This window comes from Oryzias latipes, chromosome 4 (assembly GCF_002234675.1).
Source record: "Oryzias latipes chromosome 4, ASM223467v1".
NCBI classification, from domain to species: domain Eukaryota; kingdom Metazoa; phylum Chordata; class Actinopteri; order Beloniformes; family Adrianichthyidae; genus Oryzias; species Oryzias latipes.
Genome location: NC_019862.2, coordinates 8,162,931 through 8,190,089, shown reverse-complemented (window position 1 = coordinate 8,190,089; position 27,159 = coordinate 8,162,931). Strand labels below are relative to the sequence as shown.

Genomic DNA, 27,159 nt, shown 5'->3' with positions numbered 1-27,159 from the left:
TTGAGAAATAAACAGCTATTACTATTACCATTACCATACCTTTTTTAAACACGTTTGTAATCATCCTTGTTTCTCTTTCTTTATATTTTTCTGTAGTTCAAGTTATTCACATTATAAACTGACTAATCAGGGGCCTTGGTACTAGCTTGTGGTCTTGCGTGAAACATTCAAAACGTTTTTTTTGAAAAATTTCGTGTGGCCTTCCAACAATCTCACTTCTGGTTGGCAAGAGTGGTTGCCATAGAAATGTTAAATCAGACTGACTAGAACCAATCACTGCTTTACTGACCATGTCTGGCTCCAACATGGAGGCGTCCGTTTCTTGAAAAAATGGGAACTGAGTAGACTTCACCTTGTTGAAGTCAGAAGTAATTCCTTTTTCTTTGGGTGACTACCATTCACTGTATATATAGAACTGGATAGATCGAGTGTGACGCCACCCATGGAAAATGCCATTCAGTAGTGAGTATGTTAGAAGGCCACACCCCTTCCACTGAAAGCAGACTCAGCAGAATCTGTCAATCAAATACGTCGAACATTCGTCGCCAGGCCATCTACTTTTATTGAGGCATCTGATGGTCAGTTTATAACTTGCACAAAAAAAAATTAGTTTAGCAAGAGCATGTCAAAAAGATGTTGTAGAGCAAGAATAGTTGTTATGAACAATGGGAGGAGGAACAGCTGTTTTTTTCCCTATAGAAGACTATGGGATTTTGGCTTTTTAGAGCCAGTGGGTACTTTCTATTTGGAATGTGAGAGGGGAGGGGTCACTCAGTCCAGTTCTCATATACAGTCAATGGTGACTACACACTCACTCAGTCCAGTTCCCATATACAGTCACTGGTGACTACACACTCACTCAGTCCAGTTCTCATATAATCAAAAACTAACTTGACAATGCATACAAGATATTTCAAAATAAAAGAAGCAACAGGTGTCAGACAGAAGAAAATCACCTTATTATAACTGCTTCTTCTACAACAGCACATCAGACAAGAACAACAACAAATAATAATGATGGATCTAAGCCGCCAGCCTACAATTTGAATGAGTCTAATTGGTTTCCATCATTGTAGTAAATCTGTCTAATGTTTAATCATTAAACATTTTTTATCTGTTTTTTTGTTCTTGTTTAAATATTATATCATAAACAGTAAAATAAAAACAGGACTGAACAACCCCTTCCCCCTTGCGTTCAGAACAGGAAGTACCCACTGGTCCCAAAAACCCAGAATGCCATAGACTTCTATAGAGAACTAAACAGCTGTTACTCATTAGTCATTATATTTGTCAGAATAACCATTCTTGCTCTGATACCTTTTATTAATGTGTTCTTGCTAATGCGAATTTCTTTTTTCTTGTTTTTGTTGTAGCGCAAATTATTCAAGTTACAAACTGACCAATCAGATGCCTCATTAATAGTAGGAAGCCTCGCGTCAAACGTTCAAAGCATTTGATTGACAGATTCTTCTGAGAACATTTTTAGTGGAAGGGGTGTGGCCTTCTGATTAGTCCTGATTGGAGAGAGTGGTTGCCATAGAAATGTAGATAGGCCAACCACTGCTTACTGGTTCTAACATGGCAAAGGACATTTCCTGTTCAAATTTGCATCTGAACTGACTTCATTTGCAGGAAGCATTCAATTTCTATGGGTGATGTCACACACCCTCTATCCAATTCTATATTATACAGTCAATGTGTTATATGCAGTGAGTTCCACAGCTTAACATCATAAACAGATAAATGTTTGTGTTATAGAGTTCCATAAGGAAATTTGTATTACACTTGTATCATCATCTTCTGAAAAAATGAGGATTGAATTGTTTGGCAGAATTATAAATCTGGTTTTTAGCATAATTCATAATTGTTTTTAGATCATAATAAAATCTGGGAACTTCAGCATAAGCACTGCAAACTATTTGATAATTTCAAAGATTTAAAACCTTGTTTTTAGACAAAGATATTTGACTAAATTTAAAGCTATTTTTACATCTCTTTGCTCTACACATTTCCCATCTTTTTTTAAATTTACAAGTCGAGAGTTATTTTGTCTACTTCACATCTATCATTTAGAAATAAAGAAATTATTAATAACAGTAGTCAAAATCCTTTTGGTCCACACTCTTGACAATGAAAAAAATTGATTTGAAAAAACTCAATTTTAAGGATGTTATTTTGAAGTATAATAAATATGTAAGGATTCAGTGGTTTGGTTTGGTTCTTGGTCACGTTTTTGTTTTTTTGTCAGTCACTCCATTTTCAGGTTCATGATCCACAGCTGTCTTCAGTTCAGTTAATTACCCTCAGCCTATTTAAGTGTCTTGGTTTCTGTTCATCTGCTCTCTGTCACCAGTTTGTCTCCCCATAGTTTTGTCATGTTTCAGTTTAACTGTTTTAGTTCCTGTCACCAAGCCTGGTCTCCTGCATTTTGGGTCCTCCACCATCAGTTCCTGACAAAATATTAGACTGGAATTCTTACTCATTATTTGGAATCAAATTTTTTTTGTTTATTTATGTCCAAGAATAAATGCTTTTCTTAGATTTTATGAAGATTTATTAAGATGGGCCAACTTGTACTAAGATGCTGGTCTCATTTTTTTATAAAATGAGCCGTTTCCCCTCCTTTGCTTGTTTTAGTCAAAAAAACTACATATAATTGGGCCGTAAAACATGAGACTTCCAGTCATAGTTTGCTTTTTCTGCTTTTTCCCTTTTTGACTGCTTGTGGGGAACTCTGTTTCTAGATATTGATCATTTATTAAAAGATTTCTTAACTACAAATGACTTGCTGCGTGGGTGCATCATTTTACTGCTTTGTAACGCTTTTCTTAAGTGTACCGGTACTCTTTTGAGGCTACCTCGGGGTCATTTCTGTCACTGAAACAGTTGCTTTGTGTAGGTGTTATACTTTTTTTTTCCACAGACCTCTGTGCTGTAATTGAAAGAAGAGAACAAAAGAACAGTACAACATACAAAGACTTGCAAATAAACAGTGATTAAAATTCTAATCTTTTTAAAGTAAGCTTTCCATTTAAAAAGATTGAATTGGGTTCGGCAGAATGATCACTTTGGTTTTTAACAATTAACATTTTTAGATCATTATGGCTTTTAGTTCCCTGATTTTACAAGTTGTGCTAAAATAATTTCTTTGGGAAAAACCTATATTTGGAACAAACGTTTTTAAAATCTGTTGTGCCTTCTTTATGTCTTTTATTGCAGGTAGAACGTGAATGCTCAAGCATTCACTGAAGCGTTAACTTTAGAACAAAAGACAGAACATCAGCGTTGGAATGAGAAACTTCTGAAATACCAAGATGTTTTTTCGCCCTGCGGCTCAGCACTGTTTTGCAAAAACAGTGGGTCACTTTGCACTGGCTTGTGTTTTCCAACTCAGTAGAGCACATAATTCACATTAATACAGATTAAAATTCTGTCAGATTAGGGCTCTGTTTACTCTCATTTTTGGACTTTTGTCCCAATACTGACATCGTGCTTTAGTTAAATTTAAAAAATAGCTTTCATTCGGCATCATTGGATCCTTTTCTTAGATTTATGACTTTAAAGGCATCCAAGTGTCCCAAAGCTGACACAAAGTCTGCAAGCTATTGATTTAAAAACAGTTAGGCCCTGATGGCTGGAAAGCTTACCCCCAGGCTGGAGCCACGGCGCTCCTCTTCAGGACACGGGGAGCTGCTGTCAGGCTGCTCCTGGGTGGACTGGAAAAGCATTTGCTCCTCATCATCCTCTCTTTCTTCATCGCTGTTTATGGCCATGGTGTCCAGACTGAGTCTGACAAGACGGGATCAACAACACAGATATCAGAGTTTCAACCCAGCAGTGAAACATGGCTGTCAAACAAAACATTAGAGCGCCTCTGTTCACGGCTCTGCTCCTCTTCCATACATTTATGTGTACTCTGAGGAGCAACACTTCATTACATCACTCAGCCAGGAAAGGGGAACTGAATGTGACTGGAGCGATGGAGAACAATACAAAGAAAAAGCACACATCTTCCAGCACACAGAGCTTTCCTCTAAATAGTTTCCATCCATCGGCACCCATCAGGACATTTATCTCACCTCCTGCCAGAGTTCACGGGCGACAGAGGAACACCCCAGCTGTGCCTTCGGGATGTCGACATGGATCTGACCAGGATGGGGAAGCTGTCCAGTTCTAGCTCCCCGTCTGAATCCATTGTTGGTTGATTTTTCTGTCCTGTTTCTTTTATGTCCAGAGGTCCATTTACATCCGTTTTCAAGCTGGGATGTGCAGCAGAGAGGCCGCTGTCGATGGGATTACCCCCACTGAAGTGAGGGACTTTAAGGTTGAAGGGAAGTTCTTGTGCAGGTTGCTGAAAGGAAGGAAATGATGGTGCATTGACCGGTGATAAGCCTGTGGTCACAGAGCTGGCTGAAGGTTTGTTTACAGCCGGGCTGTCTGCGTTCTCGGACTCCCGCGGGTCGGCTGCAGGGCTGTGAGAGGCAGCAGAATCTCCCTCCAAATCCTTAAAGTACTCAGAACATCTGAGAGAGAAGCTGAGGTCCAGCAGGTCTTCTACACTGCTGCTCCCCTCCATGCAGGGAAGGTCATAGTCGCTGACGACTGAAGACGTGTCCTGCAGGAGGACACCAAACCGAATTTAGAGGCTTGAAGTGTCACAGACACAGCAAATAAAACCTATAAAGCAGTATTTTAAGCATTTCTTTAATCTTTCCACTACAAACTATTTGATTCTTGCAAAGATTTCAAACCTTGTTTTCAGTCATTCAAGGTATCTGACCAGGTTTGGAGTTGTTTTAACTGCTCTACACTTCACAAAGCTAGAATTTTTTTACTTATTAAGAGCTACAATCAAGAAATAAGAAAATTATTATTTTAAGAAAGTCAAAATCCTTTTGTTCCAAACCCCTGACAATTAAATTTTTTTATTTAAGATTCACAAAAACTTTTTTTTGGTTCATTTTTAAGAATGTTAAAGTTCAACAAATACGTCGGCGAAAATCGCCGGGGAAATTCGTCCCGGTGTGAACGGGCCTTTAAAGTGGTATTCTGTGAAAATTTTGGAAACAACCATTTTGATTTATGTTTTACAAATAAGTGCTGGTTTTAGATTTTATGAGGATTTATTAGGATGGGCTAAAGATTGTATTTTCCTTTTGTTCATATTTTGTTCTAAACTCAGTCATTTCCACTTATTACACTAGTGTTTTTTTCATTGTAATCAAAAGAAATGACAATTAGATTCACACAAACTCCAAAAATACAAACTAATTGCTTAGAAATAGCACACAAAAATACTTCTTATTGGGCTGTAGAACACTGAATTTGAAGTATTTCTATCTTACACTTTGCTTTTTTAGCTTCCCGCCCCTTTAAATGCTTATGTGGAACTCTTAGTGTCTAGATTTTGCTCTCTTATAGATTTTTTATTACTTTCTTATGATTTTCTTCTAAAGATTTGTGTTCTTTTACTATTTGAAGGACAGATCTTTGTGCAGTGCAAGGATCAGATAGTTACATTTCAGTAGAAAATTCAGCTTTTCCACAAAGTTGGAAACAAACGGTTGAGATGCTGCAGCATCCACCTGGTTCTTTAGGTGGATTTCTGTGGCCGAGCCTGAACTTTAACAAAGTCTCTGTTCTTCCATCTCTGTCCTCCACAGTTCACACAAATCCATTTGCTCCAGGGCTCTTCAGCTGAGGTAATGTCTCTGCATCAAGCACTTGGTGATGTGAGGCTAACATGCAGCTGATAGGCCTGAAAACCCCATTACCATGAACCTCCCACCACTGTTTCTGTCTAAACATTTGAGGAGAGGTAACTTTGGGTGTATTTAATCTGATAAAGAGCAGAAACTTTGAAGTTTTACGGTTATTCTAGCACACACACTTCTACTTTAACAGAACTATCATAGTTTTAGGTACATTTAGCTGTTAAAGCGGCCAAAGACAGGCCTTTACCTGGTCATCGTTGGGATCACCGAAGAAGACATCTTCAGAGATGGAGGTTGGGGATAATGAGGGGGAGGACTGCCTCTCACTGGCGGCACAAGGCTGAACGCTGAGCTGGGCATTAAGACTCCCGCCGGGCTGAGCACACGGCTTACACTCGGATACTAAAGGAAAAAGAAGAGGTTTTGGTTCATCCATGTGCTAAAGATACGGTAGCTTCTGCATCACCACAACAAGAGCAGGTCATGAAAGACAATCTGCCGTGCAGATCTGCTGCACAGCACCTGTGCCATCAGTGTGAGCAGTTATCAGAGTTATCAGCCCGATGGTTGAAAACCTCCAGCCGCTCGATGAAAGCTTCTTTCCATTTCCATTGCATGAACAGATTCTTTGGTTCACATGATGGTAAAAACCGTCACCATTAGCAACCATGCAGGGAGCCGGCATTGGCTCTCAGCGTTGTCTTTGTTTGAGCTTTCAGCAGCTCAGATGCAGGAACTGTGCTTGAACCGGTTTTAAAGTTTAAAAAGTGAAACAATTTTGGATGCATGTCCTCTTTTTATGGTGCGTTGTTCCCTGCTGTGGTTATAGAGCACCAGATCATATAGATTTTCTGGGAAACATTACATTTATCATGTCAAGTTTGAGTCAGGGTAGTATTTAACAAGAAGCAGCGCCTGACTCCTCTCATTCAGGCAGATCCATGACCTGACTGCAGATAAAGTAAATACAAATAATTGGGCCGTGTGATTTACTTGCCGTCTGGCAGTAACTTGTACTGAAAGTTTAGTTGGAAACGTTTTTGTTGAGTCTGCCTCAAAGTTCAAGTCTAAGACGTTCATAAAAGTGTGGCGATAGCACGACACTGAGCGTCCAAAGACGATGCAAGAAATGCACTAATGAGCCTGCAGTCAGTGAAATATGAGCATAACAGGCAGAAAAAAACAGACACGAATGTGACTGACTGACAATAACTGACTGCCAAAAGAAGAACTCTCACCAAATCTGTGGGCAGACGTGAACTTACATTTCCCTGCATTCTGCACTTTTAACCCGCTTTAACTTCTGAGAGCTGAGGGCTTTTGGGAGAACTGGTGGCTCCATTTTAGCCTCAAACTGGTTAAACCTGAGAACTCTATAAAGGAAGTTTGTCCTTCCCATTAAAAGTTGGTAATTTGCTTTTTTTTTGTTTGTTTTTTTTTACTTTACAGTGACTCTGGATTGATCAACATTATCATAAAATGAATTTTAATTATTGTTTTGTGCTAAACTTAACATTTTATTTCACTTCTTTATTTTGCTGTAAAGTCCTGCGTTGGGTAAGTTTATTAACTTAAAAAAAAGTGAAATGAAATTCTTTCCCGAGAATCCTGTTTCTACATTTTATTTTTTCATTGAACGTTTATAATAAATGTTAACATTTGGATTAATTTGTTAAAAAATATTTTCCCGTTAAACAAAAAGATTCAAATATAGATAAAGTTACATCATTTACACCCTCCAAACCTTTTGGAGAAACTGCAGTGGGACAGGAAAATGTTCTGATTTACAGTTGTTTTGTTTTGACCCTTTAGGGCCACTGTAGAAATGAGGTGATCCTGTTATTTCACTTATCTGTGACTGTCACACATTTGTGTCTAAAACTACTAAGGGAAGAATATAATCTTGTTCAGGGTCAGAAAAATAAGAAAAAAGTTGAGTCTGATATAGTAAAAATCGTTTTTTTATTTTTTTAAGTTTTAAAGGAAATTTCCTTAAACCTCCAAAAGCAATTAGATGTCATGTTTTTCCACAAAAATACCCTGTTATTTAGCAAAGAAATGAGTCTAACTTAAACTTTTGTTTGGATTGCAGTTTAACTCCTTAGGTGAATATAAAAGTGCTACTTCAACAAAATAATTTAAAAAATAGTGTTGGAAACGGCATTGCTCACTGCAACAGGACTCTTAGAAATTAATCAAGAATTCGTATTATTTGGAAAAAAAATCATTGTACCAGGAAATTAAAATTAATTTTAGTCACTAAGACGTGTGTTCTCAAACTCAGAATAATTTAGTCATAAGACAGAAAAGAAGGCAAAACAAAAGTTTTGCAAAAGTTCCATTGAATATTTCTGACAATTATCCGTTTTTCAGTCTTTGCTTCTGTCGTGGAAGAAGCTGCAAAACTTGCAGCATCCTCTGCATCTTCTGCTCAGTAGATGCTCACACAGACCGTCACCCTGTGGAAGCAAACTCCCAGATCAGGACATCAGCCGCTGAGGCAGCAGGGGTGGCAGAATTTGTTTGTGTCCAAATCCCGCTCAGGTTCAGTGTAAACTTCTCCTGTGGAGAAACTGCAGCCGCCGCTTGAGGCGGTGCTGTGGAGCCTCTGTGGCCTTTTATGGTTTGGCCCCTCAGTTGTGTGTGTGTGTTTGTGTGTGGGTGGGTTTGTGAACCGAAACGTCTGAAGCGTTTTGTCCCCATCACAGTCGCACCGTCTGGCTCCACATAACAAAGGTTGGTCTGATGCCACGGCTAAAACAAGCGACTATTAACAAACTTTAAATCATATTAAAACTTTAATGTGTCGCCTAACACTCAGTGATTTATTACACTTATAAAATATATCAGTTAGACTACTTTTATAGTACAATCTGTTTATTATTATATTGATTAACCCTTTAAATCACATTTATTCTAACATCCAATTAAACAGATCTGGCCAATCAGCTAAGCTGTAAAGTCATATTTCACTCTAAAAACTGTGGCAAAATGTTAATAATCATATAATATATCTGAATTAAATAAACAAAAACAAAGAAATGAAGACGATTTCAAAATACGAAAAGCTTAAAAAATGATTGAAATGTTGAGAAACTAACCCTTCAGTTGGATTGCAATGTTTCTGAAAAGAGGATTCACCAAAATGTGACAAAGAAGGAAATGTGAGCACATGCTCACTTCAATGTTTATGTGCTCACGCAGCCATCATCACAAGATGAGGCTGTGTGATCAGATCAGTTGTTTGACATCATTTTAGCATGATAAAAGCCTGTATGTGTAACCACCAGGCAGAAATCCCTAGAAACGTGTGATGAAGCTCCTAAGAGAAGAGCAGTTTGGTAAAGGTGACAGTGAGAGACTGAATCATCGACCAGAACCGGCTTTGTCTCCTGCACCAAATCCTGTGTGTGGGCCAAAAGAAAAGAGCACAGAGGTTGTTTGAGCTTTGGTTGCACATCAAAACAACTGTCGCCTCGCGGACCGCCTTTGATCAGAAACCCCTCTGAAAGCCCCTTCAAAGCACAGAGGTGCTCAGACCCAAAAGGAACACGAAAATCTTCTGCAGATGAGGGTGAGGCTTTGGGGTGGCTGCACAGCCAACGCTCTGAGAATGTCACTTTCACACCACGCTCATCACGGTTTCATTAATGAAGTCGAGCATGCACAATGACACTTCTGCACTCCCACAGAGGCTGCGATGCAAACAGGACAAGCAGGGCTCATTGCACTTTGTTCTAATTTCAGTTTTGCCAAAAGAAGAAGAAACCGCCACTCACCTAAAACCTCAATCAGGTCACAACGGTTTGGTTTACTGTGCAGAAAGATCTCAGACTCATGCATCACACACAGCTGCAGCATCCTAGGTGTTTGCTCTTAGCTGGGACGTTATGAGAACTCAAACACAAGCGGTGAGGCGGAAACAGCTTCAAGGTTACCTCTCTTGAAGGACCATCTCTTCATCCAGAGTTTGGAGAAGGAGGGCCAGGAGTGATTGAGGGGTGAGTCGGCCATGGGAGCAGCACAGCGGGGAGGCCTGCCTGAACTGGAGCTCACTCAGAGTGGAGCTCAGGCACCCAACAAGAGGAGGAGGAGGAGGAGGAGCGGGAGGGAGGAAATGATGGGAGAGGCGAGGGAAGGGAGGAGAGAATGGGGCTCAGACCTGAGAGAAACCTCTAGAGTTTAAGAAAATCAAGAGGAAACAAAGAGGAAAAACTGGAAAAAGGATGCGAGGAGGAGAATTTGAAATGGTGGATCCAGGGAGAAAGACTGTCTGTTTTCAAATAACCTGAACACATGTGGAGGTTAAAGGAGACACCAAAGCTTCAGCATCTCTACCTGGAAACAAAGCAAGGTGCAAAAGGTGCAGAAGAATGGAACTTGGAAAGCAATACAAGGAACGTGCAAAACTTCACCTGCACTTTTCAGTACCAGGTTTTTCTCTCTGAGTCACACTGGTTGAAGTTTTGGCTGAAGATGTTCTGCATCCTTTTAAGTTCGGTGAATTGGATCTTTCAAAGTGAACCAATATCAACTCTGAATCGTATTCTCAACCACAGATAACACAAATCATTACACCCCTATTAAATTCTGTCCAAAATAGGGGAAAAAAAGAGCAGAAACAGAAAAGGAGAAGGACCAACAGTGCGACTAATGAAAGTAGAGGCGCTGACGTACTCTGTGTTTTGTTTGTTCCAGTTCTGTCTCGCAGGGAGACAGAGGACCAAGTCTTATATGAAGTCAGAATCAACAAAAAAGCTCGATGGGAGAGGATATTCAGGAGAGGACGTCTGCAGCCTTTCAAATCTTTAACTTTCCCCAGAGAAACTAGCATCCAAAAAACTGAAATGCTGGTGTTGTGAAGAAAACACTGAGTGGGGTTAGTAGGGTATGCAGCTCAAATACAACAATGAATCTGCCCCCAGGAATGAGACTGCCGCTCAAAAGAAATCAGATAAAGACCCAAAAGTCTTACCTACATTAGATCATCCCGCTGGGACACAGGTGGTCTCCTTTTTTCCCCCACAGAGCTCCAGCAAAAGGTGGCCGAGGTGCTGCAGGTTCGACAGCACAACGCTCGTCTGGCCCAACAGCAAAGCAGCTGCTTCCTCTTTCAGAGGCTTTGACACTGCAGCTGCTGTCAAGCATGTGGCAGCTGACACAGCACTGCAGAGAGGGCTGGAACTACACTTCTCAGCCTTTGACAATCAGTGACACCCTGGCAGTAAACCTGACAAACTTTGAGACCTATAAAACATGGAGTTTAGTGCATCAACTCAAAGAAAAATCATCACATCCGCATCCGCTGCTCTGGTTTTGGGAAGTCGATGCAATTTCCTGAAGAATTGGGGAACAGCCAAAATGCAATTGAGCAAAATCTAACTACTACATAGCATTGATCGACTGCTGGTTTGAGAGTTGTGGGTGCGAATTTCCTTTAGTTAGAACATTCCCAAAGCCGACGTTTAGCAAATGCAGCATCTGTGGTTCGGTGGAGGTAGACACAAGGACTTTTTCTGAGTTAACTCATTTCTGACATCTAAAAAACACAATTCTGAGAGCATGACAGCCATTTTAACCTGATCAACATCTGTGTACATGTAGATTCAGCAGCACATTCACACAGTTTGCGGCTTTGTCGTTCCCCTTGCTCACTCGAGAAACCGGTTCAGGAGGAACCTGCAGTGTTTCTGGTGGTTAGTCAGGACTTATCTACACATCACAAAGACCTGCTGCTCACTTTGCGTTGCCCCTTTCAAGCCTCTTCATGCTGAAGCAGGACTTGAAATGCAGAATTCACATGGTATCCTGGTATTTTTAATGTTATTTGGTTTGTCATTTGTGTTCTTCTTGTGCTGAAACTGTTTCATCTTTTCTTGCTGCAGCGTGCATCTCTGCATCTTCAGTTTGGTTTGCTGCAGCTTCTATGCTGCTCTAAGAATAGTCGGGGTGTTTCCTGCTCGTGAATCAACCCCACCCAAACAAGAAACAAAACTACCAACTGCAATCCAGACAACCTTAAAGCCTGTGATGTCATCTATTCATTTAAATGAAAAAAAGTCAAACTACAAATCTGCAACAGACGAGCATCTGTCCTTTAATCAGCACAGACATGAGGATGACTGGTACTGCACAACCAGCAGCTATTTTCTATGTTTGTAAAATGTCCTTTCTTCAGCTTTACAGGTTTGTAATTGTTGTTGATTTTTTAAGGACTTCATGACCTAAAGTCATTTCTTTTTCGACTAAAGTTTTTATGTATGGTTTTTAAATGGCACTTTCACATATTTATCCTTTTTTCCCCGATCAGCAATATTTTACTGACACTCAGCCAACAGGAGGACAGGATGGACAGCGCCTTCTGTGTTCTATTGTTTAGCTTCTCTTCTCTTTTAATGACTTATTTGTGTTTGTTTCTGTGTACAGTATTATGAGGAGTTTATCTTATTATATTATTGTATGTGTGGGAAATCGTGTTTTTAGTTTTTTTATTTATTTTTTTATGCTATGTACAGCCCCATTACATGCGCGGTGCCTCATAAAATAAAACTAATATGAATTTGAATTTAGAAAAATGTAGCTTTTACACTGTGCTATGCACATGCCAACTGATCTTTAATATTATGGTGTTTATGATCATTTTATGTGCAAACAAAAATTCCAAGACGTTTGGAGAACAAAACTGGATTTTTTTTTCTTTTTGCTTTACGATTTTGTATTGATAAGTCAAACAACATCCTCTGCAGTTCTGATTTCAGTGGAGAATTGGCAGAAGTACATCAGGCTAGAAAAAAAAGAGGTTCTTAAAATGAGTATGTTTTTTCCTCAAACTTCGTTTTAAAAAAATCCCTGCAGATTAAAATAATCTCCAACACTAAACTGATAAAAAATGCAACGACAAACATATTCTCCAATATTTTTAATATAAACAGTTTGTTTTTAAATAATTTATACACAGCAAGATTTTTTTATTTCCATCACAACTTTTTTCTTTAAAATGTCCCTACTTGGCTCTCCTTTGAAAAACATAGAAAAAAATCAATCGTCAAACGTTCTTTCAGTCATGGCACATTTTTTTGATCCCGTCCAAAATGCATTTGGGTTTGTGTGTGAGCGTTAAGTTCAGCATCTGTGTTACACAGAGATAATGGCATATTTGGATCCAGTGTGGGGGGCTGGGGGTGAGATCTGAGGGGGTGTGAAGTGATCTCTGTGGGATTGCAGATTTAGGGTTTGAACAGTGCAAACACACACCCACATCTTTTTGTAATGTATGCACACGACACATCCCAAAAATGAACACAACAGCATGTTCATTGGCAGTAAAGTTACGAATAATTAAGAATGGTGCAGGAAGCAAGAGGCGTGAAAAAAAGAGGGTCAAAAACTGGAACAGACCACTGAGTATACAGTTCATCACATTACTGACACCGGCTGATTAAAGATATGTAGAGGATGTTATAATTTAGGAATGGTTTTGTCCAGAGTTGGGAACCTTATTGAGGAGGAATCCTATTTTAAAAAGTCTGTAACCCTTGTGCTATCTTAGATGACCCCACCCTTACTTTGACGTGTTCTCCCTACCATGACAAAGGTGGAAAGATTTTATGTAATCCATGGACACCAGTGAAGATCACAAATCATTGAAGAAAAAAGGTTCAGCGTACTGTCTAGTGGGTCTAGGTGACCCAACTCCCAATGTTAAAATGCCTAGGATAGCACAAGGGTTAAAGTGGACAGCTCAGACATTTCAAGTCTGCAGAAGGCAGACTGTGTAGCTGCGTCCCAACCTGAAGCAGGTCATAGTAATGATGGTGCAGAGATGGTTTATTTTCTTGTTTGCATCATGATGAGAAAAGGTGAATCTGCTACCTCAACACTAGGTGTCAGCATTGAGTATGGAGTCAAACACTCAGTAAACCTGATCCGGAGCAGAAAATACACTGAGTTTTGTTGAGACATTTTTCTTAAGCCTTTTTTTTTTGGCCGCTAATGATGTCTTGATCTCATTGGCATTTTCCCAAATGTTGCACTAATCTGAGAAATCAATTTAGTCAAAATTCAAAGTGGATTTTAATAAATGCTTTTATATAATGAATAATGAATACTTTTTGTTTAAAACACAGTAACACCGAAGATGCTTTGTTCTCACCCCGCGCTGTGGTCTGAGCATGCTCTGTTCAACAAAAGAAAAGACTAGTCCCTAAAATCAAGTGCTTTTACCATTTCAGAGCCGACTGCTATCTACAGTTATGAGTCAGTTCATCGAAGAAAATGAATGCATTCCAAACATTGAAATGCCAACATTTACGGCTTTGTCTTTCTTTTCTTTGATGTTATTATTATTATTCTCATTATTATTAGTATGTGCTTTGGGGAGTTGCTGATCAGAAGCAAAGACAGAAAGCATCAAATGACAAAGATAGATATTTCATGTTCCAGGCACTAAGCAAACTAAAGCTCAGCAGATTACAGACATGAGTTTAATTCTCATTTTTGGTTAAAGTCATCAGTCTTGTAATCTAGAATCATCTCCGCCTTTACATAACAACTTCTGCTTTCTTTTTCGGGTGGGGAAAGTCCAGGAGGCCGTTCAGGACTGGGTGGGAGGTGGAAAGGTCAGGCGCCGCCTGTAGTCCGAGCAAGGCACTGTGGGTCATGCTTTGTGTGACTCTTCCCATGACAGCACAGGTCGGTTTGCACTTCTGCACGTCATCACACTTCTTGTGGGTTACAACACGTGATTTCGCTCTCATTACCCCGTGAAAACTATAACGACACATTATAAACGTTTGAGGATAACTGAAACAGTACAAAATAACACAAAAACAAGCCACAAATACCTAGTTTACAGTTGTCAAGAAAAGGGTCCAAGGGATTGTTTTTGCAGCTCTTTCTCCCAGCTTGAACTCTTACTTGCTACAACCTTGTGAGCAAAAGACGTGCCTACCTGTGATCAACATAAAAGGCTCAAATTCTCCTACCAAAATCACTCCAATGAAGACAAAATGGGATTTTCATGTCACACCACCAATGTGAACGTACTCCTTTGGGTTACTCACTCTGCTTCTACAAGTGTTACAACCTTATGAACTGGTCTATCTAAGTGCAGTAGTCTAGTGTGGGAATTTCCTTTATTCTGTGTAGTCTCACTGACAAGTGGAGTTAACTTACGTACTATGCCATCTTCACTGGGATAGGTTTTCAGGACTCTAGCAAGCTTCCACTCATTTCTTGGTGTGCTTTCATCTTGTAGAATCACAATATTGTTCACTTTCAAGTTTCGTGATGAGTTTGCCGTTGCTGACGTTGCTGAAAGCTTAGCAAACACTCTCGCTTCCATCTTTGCCAAAATTCATTGGCTAGGAATTGCACTGTTCTCCATCTTTTATGCAGATAAAAATTGTCCAGGAGGAGGCAGTATGACAGAGGATTTCATAGTCAGTATAGGGTTTGGTATAAGAGGCTCTGGTACGGTGGTATCATTCAGGTGCTCCACAGTTAATGGCCTGCATTTGAATATAGCCATTGTTTCATAGAGAAAAGTTCTCAGAGATGTAGTGTCATGTCTGTTTCCTGTCTTGTCGAGCATGACTGCAAGAATGCCTCGGAGGATGCATTTATGAAAGCATCAGCCGTCATATCATCCAATGTCTCAATGTAACACACTGCACACTTTCTTTTTAATTTCATTATTTCAGATTCTTTATTCTTAAATAAATGCACACATTTCTGTGAGTTAATATATACAGGTGGTCTGATCTACCACTACATATGTTCCCCTGTTGTGTCTTTGGTGAGGTCAGTTTGTTTCTGTTACTTGGTCTGGTTAGTTGGTTAAGTTAAAGTTAAGTTTGTTGCCAGAGTTAATTATGTTTCTGTTGACCTCTTTTAAGGGTTTAGTTTGTAAATTTATTTACATTTTTGAGGAAAATAAAATTCTCATTTGTTATATTTTCTGTTGTCCTCTATGGCTCCTCGATCCCTCACACTGCTCCTGGTTTCCTTCGTTGACCAAACCGTCACAGTTTCATTTTAGTAAAATCTGGCAAATTCAAGAAAAGACAGACAACAAGAACTACTGAGTGCTAAGTGAGTGGGTAACAAATTTGTGAATTCAAGATATTTCAATGTATTTTTCCAAGTAAAATGAATGTATATAGTATCAAATATAATTCTATGTATATTTATATGATTTCCGTTGTTAAATGTTTATAAGAACATTTGGATTTTTGACATCAATTCTCTAGTGGACCACGACGGAGTCTTGGGGCCACCGAAAAAAGTAAACTTAGGAGATTTAAAGTCGTAAATTTACGAGAAAAAAACTCATAAATTTACGAGATTAAAGTTAAAGTGAGCATATATTGCAGCAAGCGAACGCAGCAGAGCAGATCAACTAAACTTAGTTGAACAGGTAAACTGAATGTTTATTGATAACTTTCAAATGTTTGCAAGCTCATTTTCTTGATTTACAATTTATTAATGTTTTATTCATTGATGGGTGTTTTGCAGGATCTCTGCAGCCGTTGATGAAGCCGTCTGTATCCCTGCAGCTGTCCACTTCAGTCCTTTCTTTCTCCACCAAAGACCAGATCTCTACGTTTGTGTGAGGAGGAGGAGCACTTTTTGGCATTTTCAACATTCTGATGCTAACAAACTATTTTCATCTTTGTTTATGTTGAAACAGACGTTTAATCTGGAGGATGGGGCGTATGTAACACTGTTTACCTTCTGCATTGGTGTTCAAATGACAGGTTCATGATGTACAGTAAGATGACAATTGGACTTCTGGGTTTGTGAATGAAAAGAAAAATAAAGTAGCGGTCCTCTCCATCCAAATGTGTCACTGAGCTTCTTATTTTTCAAATGAAACTCCGCTTTACCAACACTGAACCCCAGAAAGATGACTACACTGACAATAATCTGATTTTGAGTCACCAAAAGGTTCTGAATTTATTTGTTCTTAAAACCTATGTGGAAATAAAGCTTCACAAAATGCTCCACATCTCTCATCTTCAAGCTAGGCTCTGATAAACACAACTCTAGTGTTTTTCCTCTTTTAATCTATTACTCTTTTTTTTTTTTGAATTTACGCGATTTTAAGTTGTAAACATACCAGTTTGTTGTTTTTTTTTTTATAAATTTGTGACTTAAGATCTCCTAATTTAACAGTCATGACTTTTTTTCTCTTAAATTTCGTGATTAAAAAAAGTTTGTAATTCATTACAATTTAAAGAAAAAAATTTATACACAAATCTGCAGAGAGCCCCATTTAATTCTTCGCCTGGGGCGTTTAAACTAAGTCCGCCACTGACCAGGTGGTCTAACGTTATTATTTTTCTTGAAACTCCAGTCTCCACGCAGAAACACAGAAACAAGCGGCCAGGCTGTGATCTGCTCGATCTGGATCCAAGCAGGTAGACTTCAGAAAGGCAAGGGCGCGTGCGCCGCGATGATGATGCGCATGACGCCACGAGCAGAGCTGGAGCCGCAGACAGCAGCGGGGCTGAGGCAGCAGCAGCGCCGTCACAAAGGGAGCTCCGCGCAGATCCAGCCCGACTCTCCGCTCGCTCGGCCTCCACATGCTCCGCCTCGGCGGCAGGACGCGCGGCCTCGCGCCGCTGCTCTCGCTGCTCCTCGCGGCTCTAGCGGCCGCATCGTCTGATGTTTTTGACAACCAGCTGGGAGACATCAGTTACTGCAAGAAGCAATGCCAGCTCACCATAAAAAACAAAAGCCCTGCTAAAGTAAGTCATTGCTGTGTGTCAGTGAGGGGGGATGGGGGGGTGGGGGGTTCTCTGCAAAAACGCATTTTTCACACCATAATCTATTGATCCACACGATGGATTATTGTTTGCAGATAATGTTGGTTAAATAGGAAAATGGACCAAAAATAACATATGATTGGGCTTTTGTGCCTCCTTTGGATGCAGCTCAGCTCGCTGTGATGCTGCTGCTGAGCACTGCAGCAAAGCAGACCTTCCTCAGTCTGCAGCAGAAATCAGGCGTCATGGAGGATGAGGAGGAGGAGGAAGCTGAGGCTCTTCCAGAAACACATTCACGACATCTTCGACATCTGACCATATCGAGCTTCAATCAATTTCCATGACTCTTAAGGTTCAGAGCAGCGCTCATAATGCTGTTTTTTCCTTCAGGTGTGGTTCAGACATCCTGCAAAAGCCCAAAGCACATCTCAGTCTCCATTGAGTGGAATCTCAGCACCCCTAAAACAGCATTAGAAGATGTACTTCATATAGTTTTATTCTGAAAAGCCTTATCTCACATCTTCGGAATCGATCAAAGACGATAAATGGCAACATTGATTTATGGGGGGGAGGGGGTTGTTGTCTGGGGATCTCGTTGTCTCTCCTGCTATTGGCTGGATCACCAGAGGACTCTTTTTTTTTGTGCTTTGCAAAAATAAAAACACAAGTCAAAGAACTGTGATGTGCATCTTCTCTCCTGCAAGTTTAGTTGTGGTTTATCTTCATCAGCAGGGACTTCAAATCTCTTGTAAACTGTTTGCAGCAGAACCTGACAATAAAAGATCCTGTGGCCCATGGGGCCAAACTGGGCTCGGATGAGTTTACCCAGGCCTCTTTTCTGTCTGTGGTAGGACTCCGTAATGAACGCCTGTCACCGTGGCTGTCGCCTCTATTCCATCTGCCAGTTTGTCAATGGAAATGCCGGATTCAACACCAGCAGAGAGGAATGCCAGGGAGGTAAGTCAGACTGTCCAGTTAGTGGTGTGAGATTTCAAGTGTCACCATTCAAAGGTTTTAATGAGACTCTTCCTTCCCAACTAAATGAAAGTGTGGCATGACTTTATGTTTTTACTTCAGTGTGACTCAGAGAGAAATACCTGGTACTGAACAGTTCAGGTGAAGTTTTCCATATTCCTTGGATTTCTTCAAGATAATCAAATGTAAATGAAATATGTATGCAAACAAACAAATAAAAAGGAATTAATGTCTTTGCTGGATTCAAAGTGTTTCCACACATTGAACTGGAATGATCGAATGATGTGTGTTGTCCGCTGATGCACTTGGTCGCTTTTATGTTACAGTAAAATAAACCTACTGTACCTCAATCTAAATGGTATTTTCCAATATCAATTATGGATCAATTTATTTAATTCTGAAAATTTTTTTATGGTATGTCTATTCAATATGATTTGATTCAATACAATAACCAGATCGTTCTGGTTAGAGAAATCAATGAATCGATTAATCCTCACACCTCTACTTTTAACATAACTGCGCTTAACACTACCAGGCCTTAGCTGACAGGCTAGTGGGGAAGGCTGGAAGAAAAGAGCATTAAAGTCCCACTCCAGTTATCTTTTGATCTGTTTTCAAAGTATTCCCGATGGTCTTTTAATTATGATGATGACGTTTTTAGCCAAAATCCAAAAAGCTGTTTCATTTTCTAGGACGTAGTTTCTGCAGAGCAGCAGGAGTTCATCAAAAATTCATTTCTGATTTGTGGACGGGACTGTTGTCCATTTATTTACACACTCTCCCACTAGCTTACAGCCCCTCACAACCCCAACCTAACATTAGCGGTGCAACATAAATGGCAACATAAAGCAATTTTGGAGCTATCCAGCCGTACAGTTTAGACCCAGATTCCAGCTGAGAGGAGGAAAACAAAGACGTTCATGGATCTACTTGTCTGACAGCGGATGCATCAGGATGGAGCGGAGCAGGGAGACTGTGGCCCGCCAACTGTAGTTTCTACATACTAACCACGATCTTTTTTAAATGGCATTTTTACGCCTGCTCCTGCACAACGATTGGATTGGAGAAAAACTCAGAAATCAAATTTTAATCTTTATATCTGCTGTTCATCATCAGAAAAATGTTAGAAGAATGTGTTAAAAACACCAAAACCCAATCTTAAATGCAGCCTGGATGAGTGTAGATGAGTTGCAGGTGTGCCAGGAGTCCCACTAGTAAACCTGCACACATGCGGTAAGAAAACAGAAAACAGCAGAAAAAGACCCGAGGACAGCAATAGCAGAAATAACCAAAAGAGGAAGACAGAGGGACAGAGCCCTGCCATACCATGACACTTTTTCTTTGTATGCAGCCTGCCAGGAGGCCTACATGAAGCTACTGGAGCAGGAGGCCTGCAGCACCGGCTGTGCCAGTCAACCATCTGAACCCGAGATCCAGAGAATGAAGGTGAGAAGCATAACATTTCCTGCACACAAGCAGACATCCTCTCCTAAATGAGCCATGGAGAAAAGCCAGTGGGACCTATACATGTCTGCTTGGTCCCTTCAATGCAGCTGAAAGCCATGACACTACGCCCAAAGCCTCCGTCTGTGATGGAAGCTCTATCCAGTTGGTGCAATGACATCGTCAGCTCTGCCCAAAGCTTTATCTCGTCGACCTGGACCTTCTACCTGCAAGCTGACGATGGCAAAGTTGTGGTCTTTCAAGTAAGAGCTAAACAAATGTAGTTTTTCTTATCTTTTTATTGCATGTATTCCAAAACTATTCTGCTTTTGAAAGTTGTTGTTCCCCTAATCAGATATTGTTTTAGGGGTCGCCACGGCGAATCAGCTTACTCCATCTAACCCTGTCTTCTGCATCATCTCTACGCTAACACCAGTCAGTCTGCAGTCAGAATGGAATCTTACTTCTAAAAAGCAATTAGTTATAGTTACCAGTTGCATCACCCAAAAAGTAACTGAGTTAGTAGGAGGCAGCTGAAGTCCGTGGAGAAAACCCACGCATATGCACGGGGATAACATGCAAACTCCGCACAGGAAGGACTCCCATTGGTGATTCTGTTTCCGGTCCCAGCCGGGCCTTCTTGCTGTGAGGCAAGAGCGCTGACCACTGCGCCACCTTGCAGCCAGTTCAACCACAGCAATACATTCTCCCAGCTGCCTGCAAACATAGCAAATAACTTAAGTGCAATTGTTTAATGAAAGTGACACTTCTAGTATAGTTATACCAATGAAATGATGTTGTTTCATTATAATAGAGAGAGAAGTACAGAGGGGGTCAGAGAGAGCTACACTGTGTCTTTGTAGATCTGGTGAAAGTTTATGACAGGGTGTCCAGAGAGGATACTGTATGAGGAACATGGAGTGTGTGAATGCAGGTTTTGAGTTATTGAGGGCGGGGCTGGAAAGGGGGGGCGTCAAACTAGCCAGGACTGCCTCTGTGGAAGAGTGAGGTTACAGGGAGAAGATAAAGAAGGTGGAGGATTTGAAGGATGTAGGGTGAACAGTCCAGAGGAATGGAGCGATTGGAAATGAAGTGAAGGAAAGAGCCAGGTTGGAATGGGTGGAGAAAAGTGTCAGGTGTGATGTGTGACAGAATTGTTTCAGCTGAAACGAAAGGAAAACTGTGGCGAGAGCACCCGTGTTGCTGGGCCTAGAGACAGTGAAGAAAAGACAGGAAGCAGAGATGAAGATGCTGAGGTTCTCTTTGGGAGGGACCAGGGGGCATCAGGAATGAGGACAGCAGAGGGACAGCACATGGTAGAGGTTTTGGAGATAAAGTCAGAGAGGCCAGACTGAGATGGTTGGGACGTGTCCAGAGGACAGACAGTGAATCTAATGGTAGAAGGATGCTGAGTCTAGAGCTGCCAGGCAGGAGGTCTAGAGGAAGACCAACGAGGAGGTTTCTGGATGCAGTGAGGGAAGACACGAAGGGAGCTGGTGTTGGAGGAGAGGATGCAGAAGACAGGGTTAGATGGAGGAAGCTGCTTGGCTGTGGCGACCCCTGAAGGGAAAAGCTCAAAGAAATAGAAGAAGATCTTTGGCTTAAGCTGGGATTCAATTTCAAAGCTGAAACTGACCTGATGCTTCTTTTTTTTCACTTCAGAGCCAACCAGAGATGGAGTATTCCATGCCAGAGCTGCAGGCTCCTCGATCCAGTGTGGCTGATAAAGCTTGGCCGCAGATCCACCCTCATACCCAGAGACCCCGTGGTTAGCAGACGGAAGCAGAGAACTTTTCTGCAATACTCCCATTTGTCTTTTTATTTAAATACACTGGCCTAAATTTTATTTTGTCAACCACGTTACAGGTGTGCGGGGACACAGGGAAAAGGGAGCACTCAAAGGAGCCGGCAAAGGATCGCCAGGGGGCCAACAGACTGAGGACCCTGCAGCTGAGCATGACTTCCTGGGCTGCATGTCACGGTCTGCCATCCCTCTTCCTTTATGTTAACTTTATCTAGAAATGGACAATGCATATTAATCAACATTAAAACAATGTAAATATGCCAGATTATAGCCGTAGGCTAATTTCCATCTGGAGTCCCTTGGCATGTTGATGTTTAAAAAAATAAAACTGAATTTAAGAGATACACAGAACTGTATTATCCGGACTATAAGGGGCTACTTTTGTCGCCAACTTTCAACCCCGCGCTTATTCAATGATGCGGCTAATTTATGCTTTAATTTTACAGCCACCACGAGCGCTCTGGCAGCTTCAGAGGGGAGACTGCCTGCATAATTCTAGGTTCAGCAACACACGCGATTCCTTTGACAGCCACTTAAGCAGCCAAATAGCATGGACCTCACTTCAGTTGTTAGACACTTAAGTCATGGTGCAATAAAAGAAACACCCATGCCCAGCCGCATCCCACAATCCTTTGGTGCCATTAGACAAAACGTGCACGTGACTGCCACTACAATGTGACGCAGCTTTCAAGTTAAAAGCAATCGTTAAAAGCAGTGTGAAAAAATCCACCATCACCAACGGGTTTGGAAAAAAGCCGGTCTGCTGCGTGCCAGAAGTTTCCTTCACTGTTGTGGAAGGAAACTTCTGGCGCACGCTGCGCCGAGGCGCGGCAGCAGCGCACGCTGAGCCGCATAGAGCGCGCATAGCCCCGCCTTAAACCCCTAAGACTCATGGGAAGTGGGGAATCTGAGTGTGAATTTCCACACCATAAGTGAGGGAGCTGGTTGCTGAAGTCAAGTCTATGCTGTTTGGCAGATGTGGGTGTGTTCAGATAAATATGCTAATTTACCGGTTATTCCTCCCTTTCTGAGACTGTTGTCTTCTCAGTAACATGTCACTTGAATTGCCACAATGTGTGGCTTGTATACTAGTGCAGCTTGTGGATGTAAAACGAGTTTAATCTGCAGTAAGTTGGTTGGGTGCGGTTTGTAATCAGGTGTGTTCTATAACCCGGCATTTATGGTACATATAAAATTATAAAATACAGGTAAAAGACTGTATACAAAATAATATTAACAAAGTACAGAATAGAATTTGAGCAGATCAATGGTGATGAATGATCAGATGATGATTGAGACAGGTTTGAATTTATTTCAAGCTTAAAGAACGAGCTAAACGGTCATCTACTGACAAGCTAGTTTCTGGGTGGGGTCTGCAGACACACACAGCGCCTGGTGTGTTCATCAGCATGTCAAAAAAGAACTTTGAAAACCTTAACGTGAAAATATTTTCCAACTGGGTCTAAAAGTGTGTGTTGAGTGATTAACAAGATAAGAAAACGTTACGTAAATGACATCAACATTCCATGTTACTACCTTTTGTAACAGAAAGTAACAGTAAAGCTGCACTTTACTATGCGTTGATGGAGAAAATGCAGCAGCTAAAGCGGCCTCTGCTGCGCATGCTTTCTAACATGTACCAACACCAGATAACACCATGCACGTTTTGTGTGTGGCTCATATTTGCTCTCCTCTCAGTTTGACTCGGGTTTCCTTCTGCTTTGCTCTACAGTCGGTCAGGCCTCCCGCGCTGGATTTTAGCCGCTTGCCTCTTCCTTTCCATCATGGTTATGTTGTGGCTCAGCTGTGCCAGCCTTGTCACAGCACCCGAGCAGCACATCAAGACACAGGTACACATCCAACATAGAACTTTAGCCCCCCTTCTTTCTAAAAATGGAGATTTTGATTTATTTCTGGACTTCAATCTACACAAGTAAACAAACAAAGTTCAGTTAGAATGTTAGGACCTGATTTACCGTGACTGGTTCAGACCATGACCCGATGGCATGCTTTCACCTGTATGACTCCCCCAAACATACAACCCATTGGACAGTGTTGTGGAAAAAGAGACACATATGAAGAGCTGCTATCTAAATCTGTCGCAGAAGAGATTCTTCCAGGTGATTGCCTTTATTGTCATTGCAAAAGGTTTAAGTACAACAAAATTGCTTGTTTACTAGATAAAAAGAAAAAGAAAAGACATGAGGAAAACAGTGGTGGCAAAAACAAGCATCCGGTGAAGAAAAAATGACCCCACTAGTTGGAATATCAGAACCAAAAAGAGGCTTGATCCTTTCATCAAATACAAACTACATTTCATTTAATTCAGCGAAGAAGAAGAGTCAAGCTCTTTCAGTTTACAGGACACAGGCTGTCTGTGGACAGTGTTAGGTAAATTACATTTAAAGAGTAATCGAGTACTTTACTTCAGTTAGTTAACTCACTACTCGTTACTTCACTTTTCACACACATTCTCCATGAAATAAAGCTAGCACAAAGAAGATACCCTCAAGGTAAAAACATAGAGGCTACACAAGAGCAATCAGGTTTAGTCAGCACCACCTCATTCATTTTCCCACATGAACAAGAGACAATTTACATTGTATAGTAGGGGTGTTAGAAAAAATCGTTTCAGCGATATATCGCGATAGTTCATTCGGCGATACTATCCAACCGATGTCATGACGATATTTATTTAATGATTTATGAGCGTCCTTCAGCGTCTGACTCTTGTTTTCCTCTTCTGTAGTCTAGTAATTTGTATTTACTTACTGAAATTTGAACGCATCTGAAATTTGGTGTATTCTATAGTGATGTGTCGGTCGCGAATGAAATGGCTCTGACCAGCACTTTGAAGTGAACGACAAGAGCGGGCTACTCATTGGGAGCCGTGTTTCTTTATACCGTCTGTTACTTTTTTTCTCTTGTGGTGAAGAAGAACCAAGTCAGAAAATCCAAAATCTTCATCTGTGGTCTAAGAATAATCCAAATCCAGAGAGTTAGTAGCCAGTAATGAAAGGGGAGAGGCAGAGGTAGAACAGAAAGGGAGACAGTAGGGCCAGAATTAGGTAGAATTCACAAGGCAGGTAGGCATGAGGAGCCAGCCAGAGGTCGACTGACAATCCAGCTCTACTGTTAGAACTGTTTGTGAGAAAACCGGCTGCAGGTGAGTGTGAGATTAGTGGAGGAGTCAGAAACCCCGTCCAGCTCATGCAGAGAGACTGAAAAAACCAGGACAGCTCAGGGATCCTGGCATAATCATTGAGAGGAAACAGAAAACCCTGATGTCAAAACCAAAGTTGATTGACAGGGAGTGGATACCGAGAGTAAATCTGTGCTCACTGACAGGAAAACTTTCATTTTTTTCACCCTAATACTTTCATAATAACAATTTGATTATGTTTTAAGTCATGTTAACAAAGAAAAGATTTTATTTTAAATGCAGATTTTACACCAGAAAACACCCAAATAATGAAAATAGGGCATGTTTTTAGTTTAGGGTTAGCGGTATTTTCTCATTTTTGACCTAAAACCATTAAAAAAAAATCTTTGGAGGTTTTTCTTGAGCTATTTAGAGAGGAAAACATTTACAAAATAAAGAGATTTATTAACAAATAATTCACAAACTTGTTGGAAATAGACATTACCGTAGAAAAACAAGTCTGATTAATCAAGACTCCCTAGTTATTTAAAGGAAAAATGTGTGAAATAACATTTGATAGGGATTTTTGTTTTTCAGATTTTTATTTTTGTGAAAATATTTTTGAAAAATCTAAAGTACCTTCTGCGATGCTGTTAAGTACGTGCTCCAGGTTCAACATTTAGCTCAAAGTTTAGCTCAAAGAGCTGAAGTGACAGGCTGTAAAACTGTTTTTTGCATTTGTTAAAAGACAAAAGCAACCCTGTTAACTTGTTCTTTCCTTTTCTGTCTTCATTTTTTTTTTTAGCTGAGCATCAATGGAGATAAAGAATTCCTGGAGCACGTGCACCAAGTCAGCCCGTACCACCTGGGTCCAATGATTGCTGTCAGTGCGAAGCAGTCAGTGGAAGTTCAGGAAGCAGGGCCACTGCCGGTCAAAGTCAACCTCAGCAAAACTTGTGTTTAGGGGGGGGCTCTGCTTGCTGTGCAATCTGTGGCATTTCAGTGACACAAACACCTCATGTCTCTCAGTCCACAGAGGGGTTCAGGACACATCCTCAAAAGCATGTAATTCAAATCTTCAGAAATTTTTCTTGATTAATCACACATCCCGCCTTCAATTTACCTATACTTTCCCGTACATCCTTACATTCTTTAACAAGCTTTGTCATTGCTTATGAATATGACAAAAGCTGAGCAGAGATGATGGATTTTTTGTGGCTAATTTGGACTGGCATTGGCCTTGGAGAGTGATTTCATTCACCCTATTCTCACAGCATGAACATGAATTGAAGCAGCTCCATGAGAGCGAGGTCAGAACGTCAGAGCAAATGGCTGAAATGATTTCACAGGTGGCCCATAGATTCAAAATGATCTGCTCCCAGTTCTCAGGTGAGTCCTCATCATCAGAGAAACCTAAAGGAAGTCAGTATTTGTTTCAACAGGTTTCTGTGTCTGCGAGCATGTGTGAGAGTGAGTGAGTGTGTGTTAGCCTGTGTGCGTCTGTGTGTGCGTGACATGCAAGACACTGAATCTGCTGCTGTATCTATGATTATCCCTACACTGTAGCTGTTCGATCCCTTTAGTTGCTGGCTGTTCCGTGTGCTTTCCAATAGCTGACGATGTTCTGTCCTTGGAGCAGATGCTCAGACTCTGCAGGACAACAATATGTGATGCAAAGCTTTTCATATTTGTTGTTGGATAAAGTTCCGCAGTTCTAGATAGGACGGTCTGTTTCTCTCAGTGCTTTTGATGTCCTGTAACGCTCCGCCTGAACACAGGCTATGTAGAAAATAAAAACCCTGCATGCAAGTGAACCATAGACAGTTTAGTCTAACCACGCCCTTCATCAGTATGGCACGGCACTGCTGCAGTCTTGTGATTTTTTTTCTATTCATATTTACCACAGAATTCGGTTTGTTAAATGGTAATATCCTCACAAATTGAGGGAAGTTCCTTTGATTCAAGGCTTTTTAGAAGATAGAAAAACTGGTTGAAGCTTAAAGTGTACCACAAGGGATGAAAGCTGAGTATTGTTTTAATTCATTTTGATTGGCTGTTTGTTTTCAATAAAGAATCATTACCACATTGTGAAACAAATGGTTTTCATTGCAAAAAAAAAAAGTGTATTTTTAACCTGCCACAGACAGACAAGCACAGTAGGTTGAAACGGTCCCACTTGGATCATCTTCTGATCTATTTTTAAAGTGTTCCCAGTGGTCTTTTCGTGATGATGATACCGTTTTCAGCCAAACACAAAAACCGGTGTCATTTTTTTCTAGGACATAGTTTCTGTGGAGCAGGAGGTGTTCAAGT

The 27,159-nt window shown here is 40.7% G+C and overlaps 2 protein-coding genes across 5 annotated transcripts in view; one reads left to right on the top strand and one right to left on the bottom strand.

The window, feature by feature from the left end:
• arhgef18 (Rho/Rac guanine nucleotide exchange factor 18) overlaps nucleotides 1-10,985 on the bottom strand; it is a 41,672-nt gene extending 30,687 nt beyond the window's left edge. For 2 of the 4 annotated variants that reach the window (XM_023953845.1, XM_023953846.1), the window contains exons 1-4: nucleotides 9,653-9,772; nucleotides 5,962-6,116; nucleotides 4,080-4,615; nucleotides 3,648-3,789 (exon numbers count right to left, since the gene is read on the bottom strand). In XM_023953845.1, coding sequence (XP_023809613.1) covers nucleotides 3,648-3,789; nucleotides 4,080-4,615; nucleotides 5,962-6,116; nucleotides 9,653-9,728 — 909 coding nt within the window. In that variant the 5' untranslated portion in view covers nucleotides 9,729-9,772. Of the gene's footprint in view, nucleotides 1-3,647; nucleotides 3,790-4,079; nucleotides 4,616-5,961; nucleotides 6,117-9,652; nucleotides 9,773-10,689 lie in introns of those variants that run through there. The other 2 variants (XM_023953847.1, XM_023953848.1) reach the window with 2 other exon arrangements.
• A 6,199-nt stretch (nucleotides 10,986-17,184) lies between these two features.
• On the top strand, nucleotides 17,185-26,939 carry LOC101167695 (transmembrane protein 59-like). The gene is made up of 8 exons (XM_004067844.4): nucleotides 17,185-17,464; nucleotides 18,334-18,439; nucleotides 19,809-19,903; nucleotides 20,011-20,163; nucleotides 21,563-21,668; nucleotides 21,767-21,881; nucleotides 23,437-23,554; nucleotides 25,652-26,939. The coding sequence occupies exons 1-8, from the start codon at nucleotides 17,300-17,302 to the stop codon at nucleotides 25,808-25,810; spliced, it is 1,017 nt and encodes a 338-aa protein (XP_004067892.1). The 5' UTR covers nucleotides 17,185-17,299; the 3' UTR covers nucleotides 25,811-26,939.
• The last annotated feature ends 220 nt before the right edge of the window (nucleotides 26,940-27,159 follow it).